The 20,293-nt window shown below is 39.9% G+C and overlaps 2 protein-coding genes and 1 long non-coding RNA gene across 5 annotated transcripts in view; 1 reads left to right on the plus strand and 2 right to left on the minus strand.

Moving 5' to 3' along the window:
* loxhd1a (lipoxygenase homology PLAT domains 1a) overlaps positions 1-2,569 on the minus strand; it is a 31,391-nt gene extending 28,822 nt beyond the window's left edge. The window contains exon 1 of the mRNA XM_015058179.1: positions 1,628-2,569. Within this exon, the coding sequence (XP_014913665.1) occupies positions 1,628-2,348 (721 nt within the window). The 5' untranslated portion in view covers positions 2,349-2,569. The remainder of the gene's footprint in view (positions 1-1,627) is intronic.
* LOC106963327 (uncharacterized) overlaps positions 1-18,976 on the plus strand; it is a 22,579-nt gene extending 3,603 nt beyond the window's left edge. The window contains exons 2-3 of the long non-coding RNA XR_001428172.1: positions 11,216-11,223; positions 17,419-18,976. This is a non-coding gene — a long non-coding RNA (uncharacterized LOC106963327). The remainder of the gene's footprint in view (positions 1-11,215; positions 11,224-17,418) is intronic.
* Positions 6,560-20,215, minus strand: st8sia5 (ST8 alpha-N-acetyl-neuraminide alpha-2,8-sialyltransferase 5). Of its 3 annotated transcripts, XM_015058175.1 has the most exons (9): positions 19,369-20,215; positions 14,785-14,892; positions 14,381-14,476; positions 10,688-10,780; positions 9,284-9,370; positions 8,717-8,861; positions 8,498-8,610; positions 7,886-7,978; positions 6,560-7,265 (listed from the first exon to the last, which is right to left on the minus strand). In XM_015058175.1, exons 1-9 carry the CDS (start codon positions 19,512-19,514, stop codon positions 6,803-6,805), a joined length of 1,344 nt encoding a protein of 447 aa, XP_014913661.1. In that variant the 5' UTR covers positions 19,515-20,215; the 3' UTR covers positions 6,560-6,802. The 3 variants fall into 3 exon arrangements, with proteins under 3 accessions (XP_014913661.1, XP_014913663.1, XP_014913664.1); XM_015058177.1 differs by lacking the exon at positions 14,381-14,476 and having other exon boundaries at positions 19,369-20,213; XM_015058178.1 differs by lacking the exons at positions 14,381-14,476; positions 14,785-14,892 and having other exon boundaries at positions 19,369-20,213.
* Between the last annotated feature and the right edge of the window lie 78 nt (positions 20,216-20,293).

The following is a 20,293-nucleotide window of genomic DNA, read 5'->3' on the forward strand; positions in this document are numbered from 1 at the left end:
CCCCCCAAAAAAATTAAACCCCCCCCCCCCCCAAAAAAAAAAAAAAAAAAATAAGTTAGAGACAGGGAGTCTCTAAGAATCCTCTTCTCTCCCCCCTGCCCCCCACCACACACACACACACACACACACATGCACACGTCGTTCAACCAGACAGCTATTTGTAATCCATAGTGGGGGCCCAGAAAATGTTTGGAAACCGATGGGGGGGCCCAGGAGAAAAAATTTGGGAACCACTGCTCTCGTGTATCCCAAAGATCATGGCATAAAAATAAAATTAAAAAAACACACACACACATTATGACAAGATACCCTCTGCTCCACATATGCCCTGTGATCCTGCATAGGCACCAGCTTTCTCTGCCAGTCAGCGTGTACGACACACGGTTAAGATGTAAATAGCTCTTTCAAGACTAATCAACAAGGTTTCACAAGGAAAGAGTTCAGGTGCAACAATACCAAGAAAACTTGTCAGAATTGGTTGTTGCAATAATCCTTTGTGTTCTTTATAGGAATCCTATACCTGAAACTTCAAAAGTAGGATTTTCTTCACCCTGCATTATGTAAGGGTGAAGTTATTTCACTCAGAGGGATCAGGTTCCTGTAAAATACTTATCCAGGGATGCTGTAGATTAATGAATAATACAACAAAGCCAAGATAGATGTAAGGAAGGATGTTAAAAAAGAAATAGAGAAGGAAAAAAAGCAACAACAAAAAATCACCTGCTGGCAACAGAAGGATGAGATTGATCCAACAAGAACAGGGATTCCTAATTAACAGCAATCGGAGCTATTAAGATCCAATTAAAGAGAAAGGGAGACACCTGATAAAATCAGATGAACGGTGGCCTGGTAAAACTGAGCTTTGTTAAACTTCTCAGGGTGTAAGCCACCTGGGCGAGCCAGTCAGATAGCAAAGATACATAGCTTGAGCACGCTCCACATTAAGGTAAAAATGTGTTCAAAAACTTTACAGCAAGTCAAAGTTAATGAAATTTGATCGTACCAATAAATTACTTTAATTTGTGTTGTGACTGCACACTGTACATTTTATTCTGTCTCTCATTTCTGAAGAGTGAGCAAATGGACCACATTATAGTGAAAACTGAAGAAGAAATTGTGAATTACTAATTAAAAACTCCCAGACAGATGTGTCATCTAAATGTTTACGCATCACAAGTCCTGAAGGCATCTTCACCAGAGGTGCCAATTAATGTGGAGGGAACCGTCTTCCCATTTTCTCATTTATCACTTTCAGTTTTGAAACTCTAAAATAACCTCACGGATTCAAGAAATACATACTTAGACTGTGTTGGAAATAAAATCTATTTACGACTAAACGTATATGTTCAGAATACAACGCTCCCTCCTGAATATTGTTCTGACCCTCAGTGGCCCCAGTCCCAGTCCCTCCGACTGGGACAGCACCCAGCTCCTCTGTTTGGCTCCATTCATGTGGAACATAACTGAGCTTTCATCCAGAACAATCACAGAGGGGATTCCCCTTCTGGACAATGGTTGGAGCTGAATGTGGCTGGCAAGAACCTTCAACAAGGCCAGATTTATTCAGTTCCAAAGAAGAATATCAGGGATTTCTTTTTTTTTTTTTTTGGCATTGTGTGACCCTTACCTTTCTTTTTGTAGTACTCGTCTTCATATCCATCTGAAGAGTCTGTGTGGTAGTTGAGCAGCTCGTTCTGGTAGATCAAGGCGTAGTCCACCTGTTTGCTTTTGTATTTCTTCCCTTTTTTCTTTTTATCATCATCGCTGTCTCCGGAGCTCTTCTTGGCCTTCTTTTTCTTTTTCTTCGTGTCTTCCTCTTCTTCTTCGTCTTCCTCGATCAAGGGCTCCTCACCGTCATCATCATGAGACTTCTTCTTCTTCTTGCCAGTTTTGGACTTTTTGTCCTTGGACCCCATCTCCTCCTCTCCCTCTGGATTCTCTACGGACGACTTCTTTTTCTGCCTCTTCTTCCCTTCAGTCACTTCCTCTTTAAGCCGCTCAGATTTGTCCTTTTTGGGTTTGTTTGTGGCCTCGTTGTTGTTCTGCTCACCCTCAGCATCCTTACTTGAAACCGCAGCATCAGCTTCAGCCTTGGCATCATCGTTTGGTTTCTTTTTCTTCTTTTTCACCTTATCTCCTTCTTTCTCCCTCTTCTCTTTCTCTGGCGGCTCCTGGGTCTTGGAGCGTTCTGTGCTCTTGTGTTTCCTCCGACTCTTTCCTCTTTTCGTGGCGTCTCCATGGGTCAAACCCTGGCCACTCTCCTTTAAATTTGGCTCCGTTTCCTCCACTTCGTCATCAACCTCTTCGGTTTCTTCCGAAGCTGCGGATTTTTTCTGTTTCGACGGCATCTTTTATTCATCCACTTCCCTGGCCTTTAGTTTCGTAAGTGCTGCCTTGAGTTTCTAATGGTGTAAGACAATTCATTTGACCCTTGGCTACGGTTAGATTCTGGAACTGTGAAATCTGCAGGACGCCGGGGATGTAAAGCTGAAGATGTTTGGTCTCCAGGCACTGAAACGGGGGAATCTCCCCCTTGATGGTGTGCTACTTGGGTGGTATATGAACATAAACCACACAAACACCTCTCATGAAAAATTACTGGCACCTCAGCGATCACGTGAGCCACAGGGAGAAAGCCCTGTGAAAAAGGAGCCTTGTCCAGAGAACTTATCCTCTCTGCCACGGCATCCTCCATTATTTATGGTGTCAGGATCGCTTTACGAGCCGGGGGCGTCTCGCTTTTACCTGCGGACACACACAAACACACACACACACACACACACACACACATGTATACACACTTCTTTGTAACTACCTCTCTTTGTTCTTGCATAGAGAAGCTAAATCTGAGTGAATGATCGTTACAACAGGCTGAAAATTACTATCTTGGTTTATATTCAGTAGCAATTAGTTTTTTTCTCTTTTAAGAGTTGCATGTGTAACTTTAGAGAAAGAAACTGTCTTGAAAAAAAAAATCAATCTGACTGAGCTCACAAATTAAATCTAATATTTTAGTTATATGGAGCTTAATCTCAACTGGACTGGATTGTCTTTAGTTAAATAACATGCAGCCTGAGTTCAGTGGACTGTTTATTAATCAGTGTGCTTGCTAAACCTTGAACTGTTCTAATATTGATAGTAAAAAAATGTAGCAAAATTATGGAAAATAAAGAAAATCTGAGACAATAGTCATCAGTGTTTTTATCTATTTTGGGCAAGAAAAAGTGTTAATAAATCCAACACTGAAAATGTAAGGTCATATTTTCTATAAACAGAAAAAAAACAACGTCCTATTTAATGTTTCACGATGGTAAAAAAAACAACAACAAAAAAACAACTACATATCTTCATTGCACTCCTATCCTGCTGGCACCCACATGTGCCCCTGACTATGAGCCATATCATCCCATTAGTCTTATTGCTGCCATCTGACACCTGATGGACTATAGCATCAAGGGGAAGGGCAGAGCATGGTCATATTGATCTGTCAACATCAAATTACCCTACCAAGTGGAAGACAGCAGACCTCATTTACCTCGGTGAAGAATCACTCCCCTACGCTCCGAGACAGAATGCTCTTTCATCCTATCAAAAATTTAAAGCACGGCTTAGCAAGTATGATGCCTATTTTTAGTTTCATGCTGACAAACAGTTTGGACCCAAGATGTTCCTTCGGAGATGTATTTTGAAGCTTTTAAAAACCTACACCAAACAGTGCAGTTCAGTGAAACTGTTAAAACATTTTTATTTTTTTTGTTAGTGCAGAAACTATTAAAACTCAGACAGGAAATTTTTCACTTTGATTTTGTTTACTGTCTTCTTATATTTCACTATATAAATAGATGAGAACATTTAGATGAGTTACACTGGAAAACCCATAGCAAACATGTTATTCCTGACACACAAAGCAAGTGGAAGGGCAGCACAGTGGCGCAGTTGGTAGAGCTTTTGCAGCAAGAAGGTTCTGGGTTTGATTCCTGGCTCTGGTTTTTCTACATGGAGTTTGCATGTTCTCCCTGTGCATGGTGGGTTTTCTCCGGGTACTCCGGTTTCCTCCCACAGTCCAAAAACATGACTATCAGGTTAATTGGCCTCTCCAAATTGCCCCTAGGTGTGAGTGTGTGTGTGCGCATGGTTGTCTGTCTCTGTGTTGCCCTGCGACAGACTGGCGACCTGTCCAGGGTCAACCCCGCCTCTCGCCCGGAACGATAGCTGGAGATAGGCACCAGTAACCCTCCCGATCCCACTAAGGGACAAGGGTGTAAAGAAGATGGATGGACAAAGCAAGTGGGTGATTGGTAAGATTGCATTACTGTATTAAACTACTATGTGTAAAAACGTACCTATAACTTCCCAGAGTTGTTTTTTTTAACTTGTCTTAAACCAAAACATCTTAGATTCTACAGAGTCATTTCAACTTTTACACAACATTCTTATTTTTCATCTGTTTTTTTTTATTGTTCCATTACGTTGATTGATCCACACTTATTGTATCTTTCTATATTTTTGATAGATCTTGCATGTATCTGTATTCTACTGAGTTGTATATATTTCTGAAAAAAGGCTATTTACTTTTTTTTTGTTAGGACGATCTTAAAAACGGCTTTGCAACTCCAGCCCTCATGTTCCACTGTTCTTTGGATGCCCTCCAGGTCCAGCACACCTGAATCAAATGAATGGTTAATAACCAGGCCTTTGTAAAACTTGTCGACATGCCAACTAGGTAATTCAGCCCATTGATTCAGGTGTGTTGGAGCAGGGATGCATCCAAAAGTTGCAGGACAGTGGCACTCGAGGACTGGAGTTGCAGAGTCCTACCTTAAGGTGTAATTCTCTTATATCTAGCAGATAATTATATCTATAATTTCTCAATAACAAGTTAAATTTATTTTTTTTGTCCCTTCAACAAATTATCTATCTTCTTTATCACATTTCCTTTTTTTCATTTTAAAACCCCCAAAATGACATCCATTTCATTGGGATTTTATGACAAACTAACACAAGCATAACTTCGAAGGGGAAAGAATAAAATAGAAATATAGAAAAATAAACATCCTGAACATCCTTGAATCTATGGGCTTCATTCTTTGACCAAGATAACAAGACAACACATTTTACATGTAGAAAGATTAAGTGCTAAAGAACATGTGAACCCTCGGCACACTATAAACTAGAAACAGTTAAGTCATTTTGAATGGCAACTCACACACACATTCACTAATAGCCATTTGAGAAATTCGAAACAGGTTTATTTACAAACACTCAATATAAAGAATGATCAAGAGTTAAGAAGTACCGCATAGACCAACATACACCTCCTTCCAAAACGTAACCTTTTTTTCCCCCCAGTCTTGAGTCAATCCCTTATTGTTGTCAGACTTTTTTTTGGCGTCTATATTTGATGCCATCTGTGGGAATTAAGCACATAAAGAACCTATGAAAATTATAAACATGTTGAAACTCAAAATAAACTAACAAGTTGTAGCTGAGCATAAATAGAGAAGCAAAAATAATAATTTACGTTTGTCTAATCTTTAAAAAGTACAAAAAAAGATCCAGTGTGAATCAGCACAGCTTTCCAGTAGTGAAATGTGTGATTTTTTTTTTTTTTTTTTTACAAATGCAATCAAATCTATGCAGTTCAAAGTAAGATAAAATAACATTAAATGAAATTGTTTTGTGCTACAACAAACAGGGGCAGCAACCGTCATCATTCTTGCACCACTAATCAGTTATTACTATATTCTACAGCCGACTTGGTCTTTCTGTGTTTCCTGTCTTCAGCTCCCAATGCACTGTGAAGAGGCTTACGTGTAAACATATTCCAGTGATCGTTAAAGCAGGCGCACACAAAGCCAAGTATAGAGTAAATTCATGCAGAGCATTTCATGGCAATGAATGCAACTTACAGAGAACGTTTTCCAGCAGAACATGAGCCAGAAAGGGCACATACGTTTTTTTTTTGTTTTTTTGTTACATCAAGCCTTACATTTCCTTTCATTCAAGAGCCAAACCAACATTTAATTCCACTGTAAGGTATTTGTACATAAGCCGGACACGCGGGTGTGTTGCACATTGTCCAGAGGGATTTGATATTCTATAAGGCAAAAATGGCTTAAGACAAGATTGACAGCTGGGTTGTTGTGTAGCAGCACGCTGCTTCGTTTTGTAAAAGTTCTTGCCCCAAACCAAAAAATAATTAAACACATTGGTGTCTCATCTTAAATACTGGGGGTAAGGGGGTGTTTTTCTTTTCTTAGAGAGCAACTAGGCCAGTGAAAACAGGCCTTTTTAGCTGAGTCTGAAAGTACTCACACAGCTGAATAGGAAAGAGGTTACAAAAGTAGACAAGAAGATGTTACTGCTGTATAGTCTAATATAGGCTTGTTTGACAAACGTTAAGCTGCCACACCCACGGACTGTCCAAGAGAAAGTTAAAAGACGGGGCATGAAGCCACTCCCACTGGAGCCCCTTTTCAGCTCAAACACCTGTGCAACCCGGTAGAAAACAACACCTCTGTACAGCGGGGCCACTTCAAAAACTTCACAGAAACAACACTATTATGAAGATCACTTTTTATATTGAACATGAGCATCCTATGGACAGAGACTCGGAGATCGCCACAGTGACATGACAGCTGCAGAGGCTCTTTAAAAAGAGAAACGTGTTCTAGCGAGCAAATCTTCACCACACCGTTGAACTAATCGGAGCAAATAAGTGTGCACTCCAATTGCCAAGTGCATAATCCTAACAAAAACAAAACACATTAATTTAAAAACCAGAAAGAAAAGAAAAAAAAGATCATGTGCAGCGCCCCGTATGTACATGGATGATCCCTCGCGTGTGCATGTGGATGAAGTTAAAAATTTCATGAGGCATAGCGTGGAAGCCTGGCCGTGGCTTCACGTTGTCGTAGTAGTGGTGAGTAATAAAGATGCCGGCTGGATTCATGGGGAACGCCCAGAAACCGTAGAGGTGCACCTCCTCGCAGAGCTCCATGGCGGCCGTCACGAGCATCAGGCCGCTGCTCAGGCGCTTGGCCCGGACGCCCTGCACCGCCCAGAAACGCTGCACGCTCAGGAGATACTGCGGGTGGAAGAAGAACACGCCTCTCTGGGAGTCGAAATCGTCCAGCATGTACTTGACTCGGAAAGACACGTCAGTGTTGCGGGTGTTGTAAAAGGCAGGTAACACCACTGATGAGTTCTCGTAGTTCTGGAGGACTTCGTAAAATGGCCGCCGCCATTTCTCCAGCTTCTGAAATCTGGACAGGAAATCCAACAGGAAAAAAAAAAAAGGATGCTAAGAATATAAACAATGCACTGCAAAGGTGCTTTTAGGCAATTTGAACTTTTTCACATTTTGTGAACAAAGTTTTAACAACCAACACAGAGTCGAAAATAATTTTGAGGCAAAAATGTGCTCAGTAGAGGTCTCGAATACGAATCAAGGGTCGGCAACTTTTCAGCACAGCTGGCTCCAATATTAGCTCATTAGCAGAGCTCTGTGCATGCTAGTGAGGAAGTCATATAATCCAAGCGTGTAGGGGAAGGGTCGCATCTAAAAGCTGCAAGACTGCAGTTTAACACCAATGATGTAAAGAAACCATGAGGCTCTTAGCTGCTTCTATGATCAATATTCTCCTTGTAATGCTAAAAAAACAAACATACTTGTATGTTTCCCTTTTCATTGATAAGTAAAGTTAATAAGTAAAGATATCGATAAGTAAAGTTTAAATCAATGCAGTGTTCGACTTCAGACTTATAATTGCATGCAATTAAAAATATATTCTATAAAATCCCAATAGAAATACATTGACATTGGTGGTTGTAAAAAAAATAAAAAAAATCTTTAATGTCTTTCTAGCATAAATATTCACAGTACCTCTCTGTAATAATACTTGGATTTATGGTCACCAGGTCTGTCTTGGTGCCCACGTCTGCTGAGTATTTCTCATTGATGGGGGGAACATTGCATCTGTAAGAGACAGAGGGGAAATAAAGAATTTCCTTTTTGGTTTCTATCTTTTTATTATTATTATTTTGAATTCATAAGAGCTGTACAGTACTGATGTTTCCTGATGTTTTCCTTTCTCTGGAACTGAAATTTTAGGATGTGAAATACCAAGAGAAATTCTAATCAAAATATATAATTTTCACTCTGATGGCGTCTTGTTCTGATGTCCAGTCAAGTTCAAATGGTGTAATAAACTAATATAGAAGGTAAGCAGGTTTAAAATCATGAAAATTGTGCATTATATTTATGTTTTTTTAAAACATACCCAGGGTAAAAATGACAGGATGACTAAATAGCTTGAGTTAGAGCATATGGTTCAGGATACTTTGATTTTTTTTTTTTTTTCATATGAAAACAAGGATTGATTAAAAGGATACTAGCCTGTAAAACAATTTATTTCAATCTCTCCAGAAATGTTTCTAGCTAATCATCTTAATCTGTCTGAAATAACAAAAGACCAAAACATAATTTCCGGCGTACCTGAAAACAAAATCGGCTGAATCGATTTCCTTTCCGCATTTGCTGTTCTTGATGATGCCACCATTTCCAATGACAGCACATTTTTTGAACTGGGATTTGGAAAATGGCATATCCTAGATTTCAGAAAAATCACAATAGAAGAGCTTCATTAATAATAATAATAATAATAATAAAGATCTCATATGGTACAAAAACTACTTGAAGAGAACATGAACTCACATCTGGGAACATCTTGAAAATCTCCGTGGTAATGGGAAGGATGCCGCTGGTGTCCACCTCATACCTTAGCTTAGAGCCTGAAGGAGTGTTTCTCTTGGTGGTGAACAAAAAGGATGGAGCGTTACAGCAGCGGGACAGAGACATCCTTAGGATGGAAAAACATGAAATCAGTAAACATACATCAGCTATGATGACTGTGCTTCGTCTTTCCATGCACATTGTTGCATTTAAAAATGCTTTATGCAGGACTCCAAGTGAAGAAATGAAAAGTGTTTTCACTATTTTTCCAATTTTGGCACATTGTTTTCTTTAACCATGTATCTTCATGCAGCTTTCAAAATAAAACCACATATGCAATGATGGAATGGAGGTATAAAAGCAGAATAGCCTGTGTGCTTTATTAGCATTTTTTTTGTCTACAATTTCCTCGTTCAGAGCTCACAAATAGCTGAATACTTTTTTCTGATCTTATTTCGAAGTAACAGTAGAAAATGTTTAAAGACATTATCAAAACAACCCATGTTGTGCTGAACAAAATCCCGAAATACTCAAATGAATGACGCTTACTTAAAGTTGCTGGCCTCCTCTTTGTTTTGCTCCCACTTGCAGATTTGTAGGTTTCGCCATCTTTCAAACAGCTCTGAGGTTTTAACCCTGGTGGACAAAAATCACAGATTTAGGAGCAGGTTGTTTATATTCAACAATTAAGCATGGGAGTCTAAAAATGACAATACCCAAACAAAGAGGAAAAAAAAAAAATCTGCCTTGGTAATTTGCCACTGATAAAACTATTTCAGACAATTTTTTTTCCAGGCACCCTCTTTGTTGTGATTATCGAAGAATCTGACTCATGTCGTTATAAGAATGAAAGCAGGGAAGCTGAAAAGGCCTTTAGTCAGAATAACTATGATAAAACTTTTGACAGCCTGGCATCAAATGTCAGTGGATAATAATCCTATTCATTTTAGAGAGAAGAAACTGCTGAGATTGCTATTGGCACCTCGGGCTCATTAAGATGTGCATTGAACCTGAATGAGCAATGAACAAATGCATTATGTAAATGTTATTTATAGCATCCTGGAGAGCAGGGGTGAGCTAGTTTGGTCCTCGAGAGCTACCATCCGACAACTTGTAGATGCATCCTTTTTTCCAATACACCAGAATCCAATGAATGACTCGTTACAAGGCCTCTGCAGAGCTGAGTGACTGGTGGTGAGTCACAAATTAAAAGGGCAATTCATCCGCTTACTTTAAAGCTAGAAAGCTCAAAATGTTTGGAAGTGTAAACGCAAACACTTCTGGGTTTATTTTTCATCTCCAACTATTTCCATTTATTATAGGGAAATACTTGCAAGAAAGAGCTCCTTCTGAGTTGTTGCAGTATTTTGTCTCATTAGCAAATGATAGTATATAAAAACATAACAATAAAAGTGAACACAAGACACACCAAATCTGATTGGCATGGCCTAGAAAAAATTAATTTAGCGACAACTTCACAATTTCACAGAAGTAATTCTGAAGGCTCAGCACACTATGCTTGGGGTCATTGCTATCAATAATCCAAAAGTTGGGACACAGTTATGTTTTTCATTCACTGTCTCAGCATATATCTTTTAATCCATTCCTTTCCTCAGCTCAGGGATCAAACTAAGACCTTTGTTGCATTTCATTTCTCACACCAAGCACATTCAAAGTACAATCCCCACTTACTGAAATTCCTGGTAATACTTGTATAAAAGCCTAACATAACAGTGAGTTTTATTGCGTTTTGCTTCTCTTCAGAAGGTGAAAAAAGGCAAACATACAATAAGGCAGATCTGTATTGATCTTAAATAGTTAGGAAGTAGCCATGCACAATTCTACAGTCAAATCAACATCTTTACAATCAAGGCCAGTCACTGTAAACCTTCCTGGCAGATGAGTGATAATAGTCCAGTGTGAACATCGGCGTCGTCATGAACAAACACTCACATCGTCAGGACTTTGACATCCATAATCTCCTGTCTGAGCTCCCTGCAAGCCGTGGAGTTGAATTCAAAAGAGCCGTCATAATTTTCCAGATACCTGGAGGGATAAACACAGTCATCCTCTGCCCGCAGCAGCTGACACACAAGAGAATCAACAGCTTGATGGCAAACTGTTTTAGTTAGCTACAATGTGCACAAATGAGCAGTAAAATAAACACTCTATTACTTGCCACAGCATGTCTACGGTTTGAGCTTATGAAATATAAGAGTACAGGTAGCACTTTGGGATGAAATAATGAGAGAAGTGATGCAACTGATTTTTTTTGCATCACAAACAGGACAGGAGTATTCTGGTTAATGGACACTTGCACCAGATTCTGTAACATCTTAGACTAAACCAATGCGATAGGAAATATTAAACCTCTTATATTTTCACTTGTCAAACTAGGTATAATGACACTAGCACGGCGTTAAACTGGTATTTTGGGGTTCTAATGTGTTTTTTTCCTCATATAAAAGAGCATTTGAAAAGAAAAAGGTGTTGATTCAAGCTTATCAGGTTAAAATGGGGGAATGGTTACACTGTAATGTCTGGTGAATATGAGCATGAGTGTTTGTGTGTGTTTTTTTTTTTTTTAAATCACAATACACAGTAACTAACACTGAAAATAAGAGGGAATTTTAACTATAATTCATGATTTTACACCAATGGAGACATATACACAGAAACAACTGGTCATGCAAACAAGGGATCATAATATGAAACACTATAAGCTGGCAAATTACTTCAGAAATACATAAATCACTGCACTGAGATGCTTACAATAACCAGAACATTTGCAACAAAAAAATTTTCATACTTTTTATGCATTAAAAATCTGAATAATTTAGCTTAGTTGTGGACTTCAAACTGATTTAATTAAAAATCAACAGGCTGAGTATTTTTGAATATGTGATCAGTATAAGTCAGCCTGAAATTATATGACTGTGTCTGGAATCAGAGAGGGGAAACAGGAGGAGGTATGAACCGTCTCTACTGTGTTTAGTGTGCTTTTGGCATTTTTATTCAGCTAATAGAAATTTTTCCTGAAAAAATAAATAAAAATTTCTAAACTGCATCTTGCTAAAGTCTCTAAAGTGTGTTGCATGTCAAGCAATTATTTCAATTTGTAATTGTTTTCCTACATGTCTATTCTGTACTCTTAAATCAGCTTGATTATTCATTATCTTTAAAGTCTGGCAGTGTTACAGATTTTTTTTTATCCTACAATTTTGAAGGACCTTATTGTGCCTATTTTTGCCATCTGTACAATTCCACATATTTTGTCTAAAATACACTAAAAATAAGAACACATCTAAACTTTTCTTTTTTCTAAATACAAATGAAAGCATGCATGCCCTGTACAAACATTTCCACTGCATACAAATTGCATACTGGCTTGGTCTCACCAATATGGGCCCTATATGGTGAAACTACATGCACGCGTTGTCTTTTACCGTTTTTGTTGTTTAGTTTTGTTTTTTTTCTCAGTAATCTGCAACACCTGCAATAAAGCCACCAGTGGAGAAGAGGCGCTGTCTTCCAGAGATATGAAAAAGGTGCTGAAAGTTCATAACTTCTAACACCCAAAAAAGTTTTTGCATAATAACATGATGGAACTTTCCAGGGGTGTTAATGTGCATGCAGAAGTAAGTGTCTGCATTTTTTATTGCAAGCCTGGGGACAGAGATCCAGTGCTTTCATGAATGGTACTATATGGAAAGCCAGTGATGTCAAAATTTGTGGTTGTGGCTTTAGATTACGGGTGCAGTGCAAAATGCACTCTGTGATAGAAAGCTCTCCAGGAAGACTTCAGTCAAGTCATAGTAGACAATGTTGCATGACTCTGTGTTTTTGTGTTTAATGATGTAAAGCACTTTGAAATGCCTTGCTGATGAAATGTGCTATACAAATAAAATTTGATTTGATTTGATTTGATTATAGGAGGGTTTTCTCCTACCAAATAAATCAATAAATTAATAAAATTTCTTCCATCATGCCAATTCCTGTGGGTGTCCCACTTAATCTATAATCATTATCTTTGATATTGGCTGTGTCATTATTTCACTTTACAATGTTAAGCGGTATTGCATGTATTAATTTCTCAAATGTGTTGAAATATATTGTTAGTTTGAGTGTTGTGCATGTTTTGGAGGCAGCGTGGGTTGGTCGGTAGTCGCAGGGTTAAAATAAACTATTTTAATGTCCTTTATTTCCAATAAGAAAACTTGTTTCCACAACCAAATTGTCAATATACAAAATGCCTGCAGACAATTTTATTCCTTGGAGAATTGCTAAGCCTCTAGTATCCAAAATAATTACGAGACTGACCTGCTTATTCTTAAAAACAAGGCTAAGAATAAAATTTGATTGGTTTCTTTCAACTTGCATGCATATTCAAAACAGTTCCAATAAATTAAAAAGCTGCACTGATATTAGACAGAGACATAAATATAATGTAAAGGCAGAAGAAAAAATAAGCCAAGGCTTGCTAATGGTTATTAATCATGAACCAAAAATAAAAGGTTAGTATAAGATTTGAATCATTTCATAGGAAATGTTCCCTTCATAAGTCAATGCACAGAATGCATTTTACAATGATCAATTACTATATGCTGTTACTACATGCAAAGCAGTTGGGGATAGGCGGGATTTAGCAGCAACAACGTCAGTTTGTTCAAATAAATGATGGCATTTGTTAAATACTAAATGGGACAATGGATTTTGATAGATGGAAAAGTAAACATATTACCTGTGCCTTTGGAAGTAATTGAGTTGAGCGATTTAAAGGATATGAAACAAACAAAATACAACAAGCAATACAACGAAAGTGATGCATAAAAGGAACAAGATGCTGGGATGGAGCTGAACAAAAAAGGAGTGATAAAACTGGTTGTCTACATCCACCTGATGATGCAGTGTATTTCTGAGGTTATTCGGGGTATGTGTAACAGACTTGACGTAGTAAACCCAGCTATCAATTTCTTTTGGTTGTTTTGTTTTAGCTAAGATGATGGAAACCTTTGCAAGTGTGCTCCGTTCATGTCTAAAAGCAAGACATCAAGTAATTAACTTGATGTCATCTCGTAAGGCGTCTAGGACTGACCAATCCAGCATTTTACCTCAGATATTGACAACAGTTATGAAGACTTGGAGATTTGAAAGGGGTGGAAGGGGGTGGGAGGGACTTCCTGTCTTCTTGTAACAGCAGGAAAGTATAATAGGAGGGAGTAAGTCCAGGTCGCAGAGAGAGACAATGCAGATGTGAGAAGGGGAGATAGAAGGAGCAGAGTGTCCACGCTATACGTTACATGGCATACACACAGAAAGCTGTGCAGAAACACATGACACACAGGTTTGGGGGAAGGAGGAGGCATTTGGAGATGGGTGCTGGATGGGGACACAAAGGGACAAGGAGAAGCCAGAACATCAACAGGAGACGGTGGCTCAGCCAGCGTCGGAGGGTGGAAGGAGGTTTGGGGGAGAGAGAGGGAGGTGGGTGGTCGACGGGGTTAGACGGCATGCAAGAGCAAATCTTAAGTGCAACCACCACTGAAAAATATGAGAGTTTATACCTTTCAAACTAATGACAAAGAAAGAAGCATTCTTGGGTTTCTGTGAAAAAAAAGACTAGAAAATGCCTTCAAACAGGCCTACCTTTGAGAGCGTTTTTTTTTCTTCTTAATATCAGCTAGGCAGGGTGTGACTATTACGGAGATCTGTGAATCTGGCTGAATATTCTGACGGAAACATCTGTCAACATGCAGACAGGTCAAGTTAGAGTTAAATGTTGTCCTGTACCATCACCACCCCCTGCCAACTTCCTCAACCTGCAGATTTTCAACAAAAGTAAGAAAAAAAATGTGCTGCTGCTGATGATTCTTGTGCTCTTGCTACAGTCTCTGAGGAGACTCACGGGCATCTCCCAGTCCACACATGCTGGCCTGGGTCGTCTCTATAATCAGTTCTATCTTTCTCTTTCTCACACACACATACTCATTCTTTTTATTTTTTATTTTTTTAATAGAGATATTGTGTAGTTAGTCAGGATGGAAAGGTACCTTTTCCTTCCATTTCTGGCAGGCTTCAGAGATCCGTCATCGAAGAAATTAACGGGGCCGGTCCAATTTCCGGTCTCGTCCCCTTTGACTCGGCTAAACTGTTGTGCACTAGTAAAAAAATCAGTCAGTTTATTTGGTATTTATTTAGTCCTTGTTCTGTGCATACATACATACGTACATACATACAGACAAACACACACACACACACACACACACACACACACACACACACACACACAAACAGACAACCCACTCCATGTATCCACTCATGAATCTCAAAATTGAACATTCACACCCTCAGTTATGCACAGGTTTAAGAAAACAGAGTATGACACCAAACATGGTTTAAAATGATACTTTTTGCTGACGACACCACGATTTGAGTAGTTAGTTCATGCTCTGCTGGGCTGTTTCCCTAAATCTGAGAGAGACTTAGACACTTTGCTGTTCAACGTGGACTTGCAGGAGGGTTAGACTCGTAGGCTGATGTACTAAAAGGCAATGAGCTTTAAAGCGAGAAACAATAATCAGCTTCAAGTTACTGCTAATGTCAAATTGCATCTGAGGGACTGATGCCAACAGATTTGCCAAGTCCCTTGCCAATTTAAAGCCAACAACATAAAGATGCCAATTTAGACCACATGTGAATGTGGTCTAAATTGGCATCTTTATGTTACTTGTAAAGCTTGTTACTTGTAAAGAGGATGTAAAGAGAACATCAGTTTAACTATTGGTGCTAATTTTTTATATATTTTTTTGTGACTAAAAATTTGGTTTCTAGTTTAAAAGTATTAGATTTTAGGGAGATATTCTAGTTGAAACCCAGTATTTTTGAACAAACACATTCCACCTATCCAAGCACGACGGGGTGTAAAACTTTTAATATGCGACTGACAGTCACGCAAGTGTACATGTGAGTCATTTCTGTGAGTGCCCCGTGGGCGCTGAGCTAATTTCAGAGGGGGAGAGTGAACCCTAAGAGCCTCTCTGGATGCATTATGTGAGCGAGCGTTCATCACGGGGGACTTGTGTCAATGCCATTCTGCAGGCGCTTTTAGCCTCGCTGAGTGCCTCTCCAGCATCTCCGTCCCACTCTGCGAAGCAGCGGTAGGAGTGAAAATCCTCAAATCAGAGGAGTTTTTGATGGGGGGGGGGGCCAGGAAGGGAAACGTGCATAAAATGGAGCATAAGCTAATCAAAGCAGAACGATTAAGGCCCCTAAAGCCTGCCTACTGAAAGTTGATTACATAAATCTCTTAGTCTAATGTCTTGAATCCAACGATGAGGAGAACTTTATTTACCCTGTTTACCACAATGGGAGCTGGACCAGATCCCATCTAAGTGGGGACTAGACCATTTATCTGCTGCCGCTCACTTAATTATGTGCTCAGTTCAGACAGTAATCCAAGTGTCAAGAGACAAACAAGCACAGATCTGTCCACTTGTCATCCTCTGATTCCACCCCGAGGAGCCTGCAGGCAAAGAAACTGAGATTCTGAAGGACTTTAAACCTGCTTGATGAATGTTCCCTATAAATAAACATCTGCTAACATTGATTCAATTCCTTCCTAGCTTGAGTTTTAATTTCTTATTGTAAAGCCCCAAACGGCACAATTCTGGCATTGTGATCATCCAGAATAAACCTTGGGAGAGTGTTGAGGTGCAGTAACTTTCAAGAGAATCGCAACCAAAAGATTAAGGATAACTCCAGTTTCATGCAGTGGGGACTGAGGTCAACAAGAGAAACAACAAAACTGCTCAAGTGGTCCCAAATGTTTCAAACCCCAAACAGTCATGCATGTACCCTCTGTTTGCACATAGTCTCTTTCTTTGCTGCAGCTGGTCTATATCACCTTACAAACGAGTCAAGACAGAATGCGGCGTCTTACCACAGCACACATTCTGCCTGGGCAATACATCAAAACAGAGTCAGACAAAATCTTAATTATTTATTGGCTGTATAATTAAATGTTTCGTTTCGCAAGAAACAGGGCCACAAATTCAGTAGACCCCTTTCTTGAAATATAAAGATTCAATGTTTTTGTTAGTTTTGTAGCCATTGTGGCATAGTAAAATTAGATTCCAAAAACATTTGGGGTGTTGAACTAGATTTGGATCCTTCCTTTTCAGGGTGGACTGCTTATCCAGCGAACAACTTTAAGGATTTTTAAAAACAAGAAATGGGTGCACAACTTTGAATTTATTTTAGATTGTCTCTAATTATATTAACAAGCTCCACCGTAGACATACACCCTCACTGATATTTGTTGCATGCACCCCAACCACACACATTTTTTAAACCAAACATATCCTACTCCAAAGCTCTTCAAGGGTGACTAAAATTTGGAGCTGAATGTAAAAACAACCCAAAAGTCTCGGAGAAAGATTTGGTCAAGTGAGAACAAAATTGCAGCATCTCCAATGATGATAAAACATCTGCGTATGAATCAATAAGCTGCGTTCATTCCTAAAAAGAGCTGCACTTTGACATTAATCCAAATAGATGTATTTATATATTTAAGCTTTTATGAATGACTTTCAGTTAATTTAAGACAACCTACAATAAATTCAAACTTATCCACCCCAATGCTTGTTGTTTTATATTCACTGAAGCTGAAAGTTTTTAGCCGATAGTCCGACTCACATTTCTAACCACAAACTCTTCTTTCAGACAGAATAGACTGAATGAATTCTGACACAATAAACTCTTTAAAATGGATCATCTCTAGAAGCAGTCAAATCTGCTTACACCCACTCGTCGTGTTTGGACGGTTTCACACCGGCCTCTTCCCAACCTGTGGCGTTTGCTCTAATCCTCCTGACAGAGTATTTTTAGATGTCACCACTGTCTTCCTTTGCAGAAGTATGTCACTCGCAGGGATCAAAATAAGCTACCTGTAGCTCTGCTGTTTTCACAGTCCGTCTTTCCTCATAACCTGATGTTGGGGAATGCAGGCGGAGAGCTGATTCATGGGGACACAGCGCTGCAGAAACTACAGGGCCAGATTTATTGAGTGTAACAATGTTCACGCCTCAGCTCTGACTTTAATGGTTGACCTCGTATAGTTACCGAGTAGCCCTTTTGAAATCTCTGGGATTGATGTGCACAAAGAGCAACAACACATCTGAGATATTCATTGCAGGCACCCAATTGCTTTCTGTGTCGCATGCATACATGCCCAGTTTGCAGGATTATTTGACATCCTCTTTGTGAAGCCTGAGTTTAGGTGGCGAGGAAGCTGGGTGTGGTCAGACCCATGTGGAAGACTTCCTTGTTGTTTACACTGTTAAGATGGCAGCTTCTCTTTTGTCTCCCTCGCTCCGCATTTCGCACACTCATGCAATCACATTCATTTCATCACACCCTTTCGCAGTCTCTCCCCCACCGTCTCCCCACTTGTGCTGACAGACTGTAGCAAAATGGCTGCCGCTGATCCCACTGGAATCCGTTGTGAAGCTCGTTCCCGCCTCTTTCCCATATGGGCTTGGTGGAAAAAGCAAGGAGTAAAGTCAGGGGTGGGCTTGGTGGTTGGTGGGGAGGGGGGCACAGACGGAGAGAGGTGCGTGAGCATCGGCTCTGAATTCATGGATCTCTCTTGGGAGGAGTCAGGATGCATGAATCCAAACTGAGTTTTATCAGACTGGGCCCAGCAGGGTGACAGAGAGGGGTGGGCTTAGCTCATCCTGCAGCACATGTATGTTTGCGTTGAAGGAAGCATATATGTGCTCTCTCTGCAAGAAGAAAAGTATTTAGATGTCCTGTTCTTGAACTGAGAAATGGGTGTTCCTTGTGAGTTGTTTTTTTTTTTTTTTTTGCAAATGGCATAGAGATCTAACATCCCAGCTTCTCTGCATCTGCTCATCTCACGCTGATTCTTTCAGAAAGCGTGAAACCTCCTGAGAGTTTGGGAAAGATAGCTCGTAGAATGGGTTTTAAAAGAAAAAATAAATAAATAAAAGGGGCGTGAAAGAGGACTCCTCACATTATCTTGCAAAGCTGCAAAAGACACAGCTCTGCAGTGTGTGGACCAAAGAGAAATACACATCATCTTTTTAACATGCTGCTATCTGCAGCCGTCGTAGTAGCTTTCATTTTTACACTGTCGGAATCGGATGCCTCTAAAAGATGTAGGCTATGACCAGTCAAGAAGGCTGAAACAGAAAAATAAAGGCTTTTGGGGAAAAAAAAAAAGAAACAAAAAGAAACAAAAACAAAGGGAAAACATTACCATATACAGCTGAAGCGCTGTTTATGGTATGATTCATGATGCTTAATATTCAGAAAACACCAAAAAATAAATTCTATGCTGCTGGGAAAAAAAAGATGGATGGTTAGTTGCTATTGTTCTAATAGGCCATCTAATGCTTGTTTACCCCTGCTTCTCAATGTGTAGTTCAATTCAAAACACTTGCATTTAGAATGAGTAATTTTCTTTATTTTATCATGCATATTATGTCTATCATTACTAAACTATTCACTAGTATGAAAATGACTATGAAAGCATGCTTTTTTTTTTTAGAGCTGATTATTTTATCCTTGCATTACAAGCGAGATTCTAATTGGAGGAGGAGATCAATACTTACCTCTTGATGTAGTTTTTCCCATAAAGAATCTGTTGTAAAAGCGTGACGAGTCCAAATGCGCAAATAAATATGAAACACAGGGATCTACTGCCGAGTATATCTTTGCCCGACGACGGGTCGGTGTATGCCATCCTTCGGCGCAGCATCCAGAGCTGACGGTGACACCCGGGTAGGTGTCTCTCTGCGCCGCATCCAGAACCAGGATCACAGGTGCCTCAATACCCGCTGAGCTGAGCTGGACATTGTCCGCCACCTTTCTACGCCGTTTGTCCGCTCTCAATCCAGAGCATCATTGTTGATGGATGGAAAGCATCATCTAATTCACTAACAGATCTGATGGTTTCTGCAAACACATCCGATTTCCCCACGCCTTCCCCACCCAGCACCCCCCAAAAAATCTGTGGTTTCACTCGTTACGCAAAGGTGGTCTGATGAAGAATCATCAAAGGGTTCTGAAGGTGCGCCTGGTTCTTGATCTCAACGAGGTGCAGTCGCTCGGTCCGATGTAGGCATCGCAGGTTGTGGAGAATAGCGGAGAAACCCCCCCCCCGAAGGGTTAAATTTGGAGGGATACGCAAAATACGATGTGAGGCTTCATCCTCCTGTTGGCTAACACTAATCTGCTGACATAATATTGACAGGATACATTCACATCCCTTTGTGCCTCATCTCAAATCTGTGCAAGGAGACGTGACTGCAATGAAAAAAGGGAGGATGCGCCTTTTCTCAGCCAGGCCGACGGGAGCGCGCCGCGCTCCTCTCACATGGTCCTTACTCAGCGAAAGCCCAAGGTCATGGACTGCTATTCAAGGATGCACCGGCGCACTCACAACATCTTCGACTATCTAGGTCACACGAGGGTGCAGGGAATTGTGGAGAGGCTGCTCCCAAACTGTCCTGGTACGATGTGAGCTTGATTGCAAGC

Source organism: Poecilia latipinna, unplaced genomic scaffold, assembly GCF_001443285.1.
Source record: "Poecilia latipinna isolate Pla-1442-1.1 unplaced genomic scaffold, P_latipinna-1.0 Scaffold1521, whole genome shotgun sequence".
NCBI lineage: Eukaryota > Metazoa > Chordata > Actinopteri > Cyprinodontiformes > Poeciliidae > Poecilia > Poecilia latipinna.

Coding starts and splice junctions, on each gene's coding strand:
- st8sia5 (XM_015058175.1), bottom strand. CDS start 19,514: ATGCTGCGCCGAAGGATGGCATACACCGACCCGTCGTCGGGCAAAGAT. Junction 14,477..14,784: donor GCCAGAAATGGAAGGAAAAG/GTACCTTTCCAT, acceptor GCATGTTGACAG/ATGTTTCCGTCAGAATATTC. Junction 8,862..9,283: donor GAGGAGGCCAGCAACTTTAA/GTAAGCGTCATT, acceptor TTCCATCCTAAG/GATGTCTCTGTCCCGCTGCT.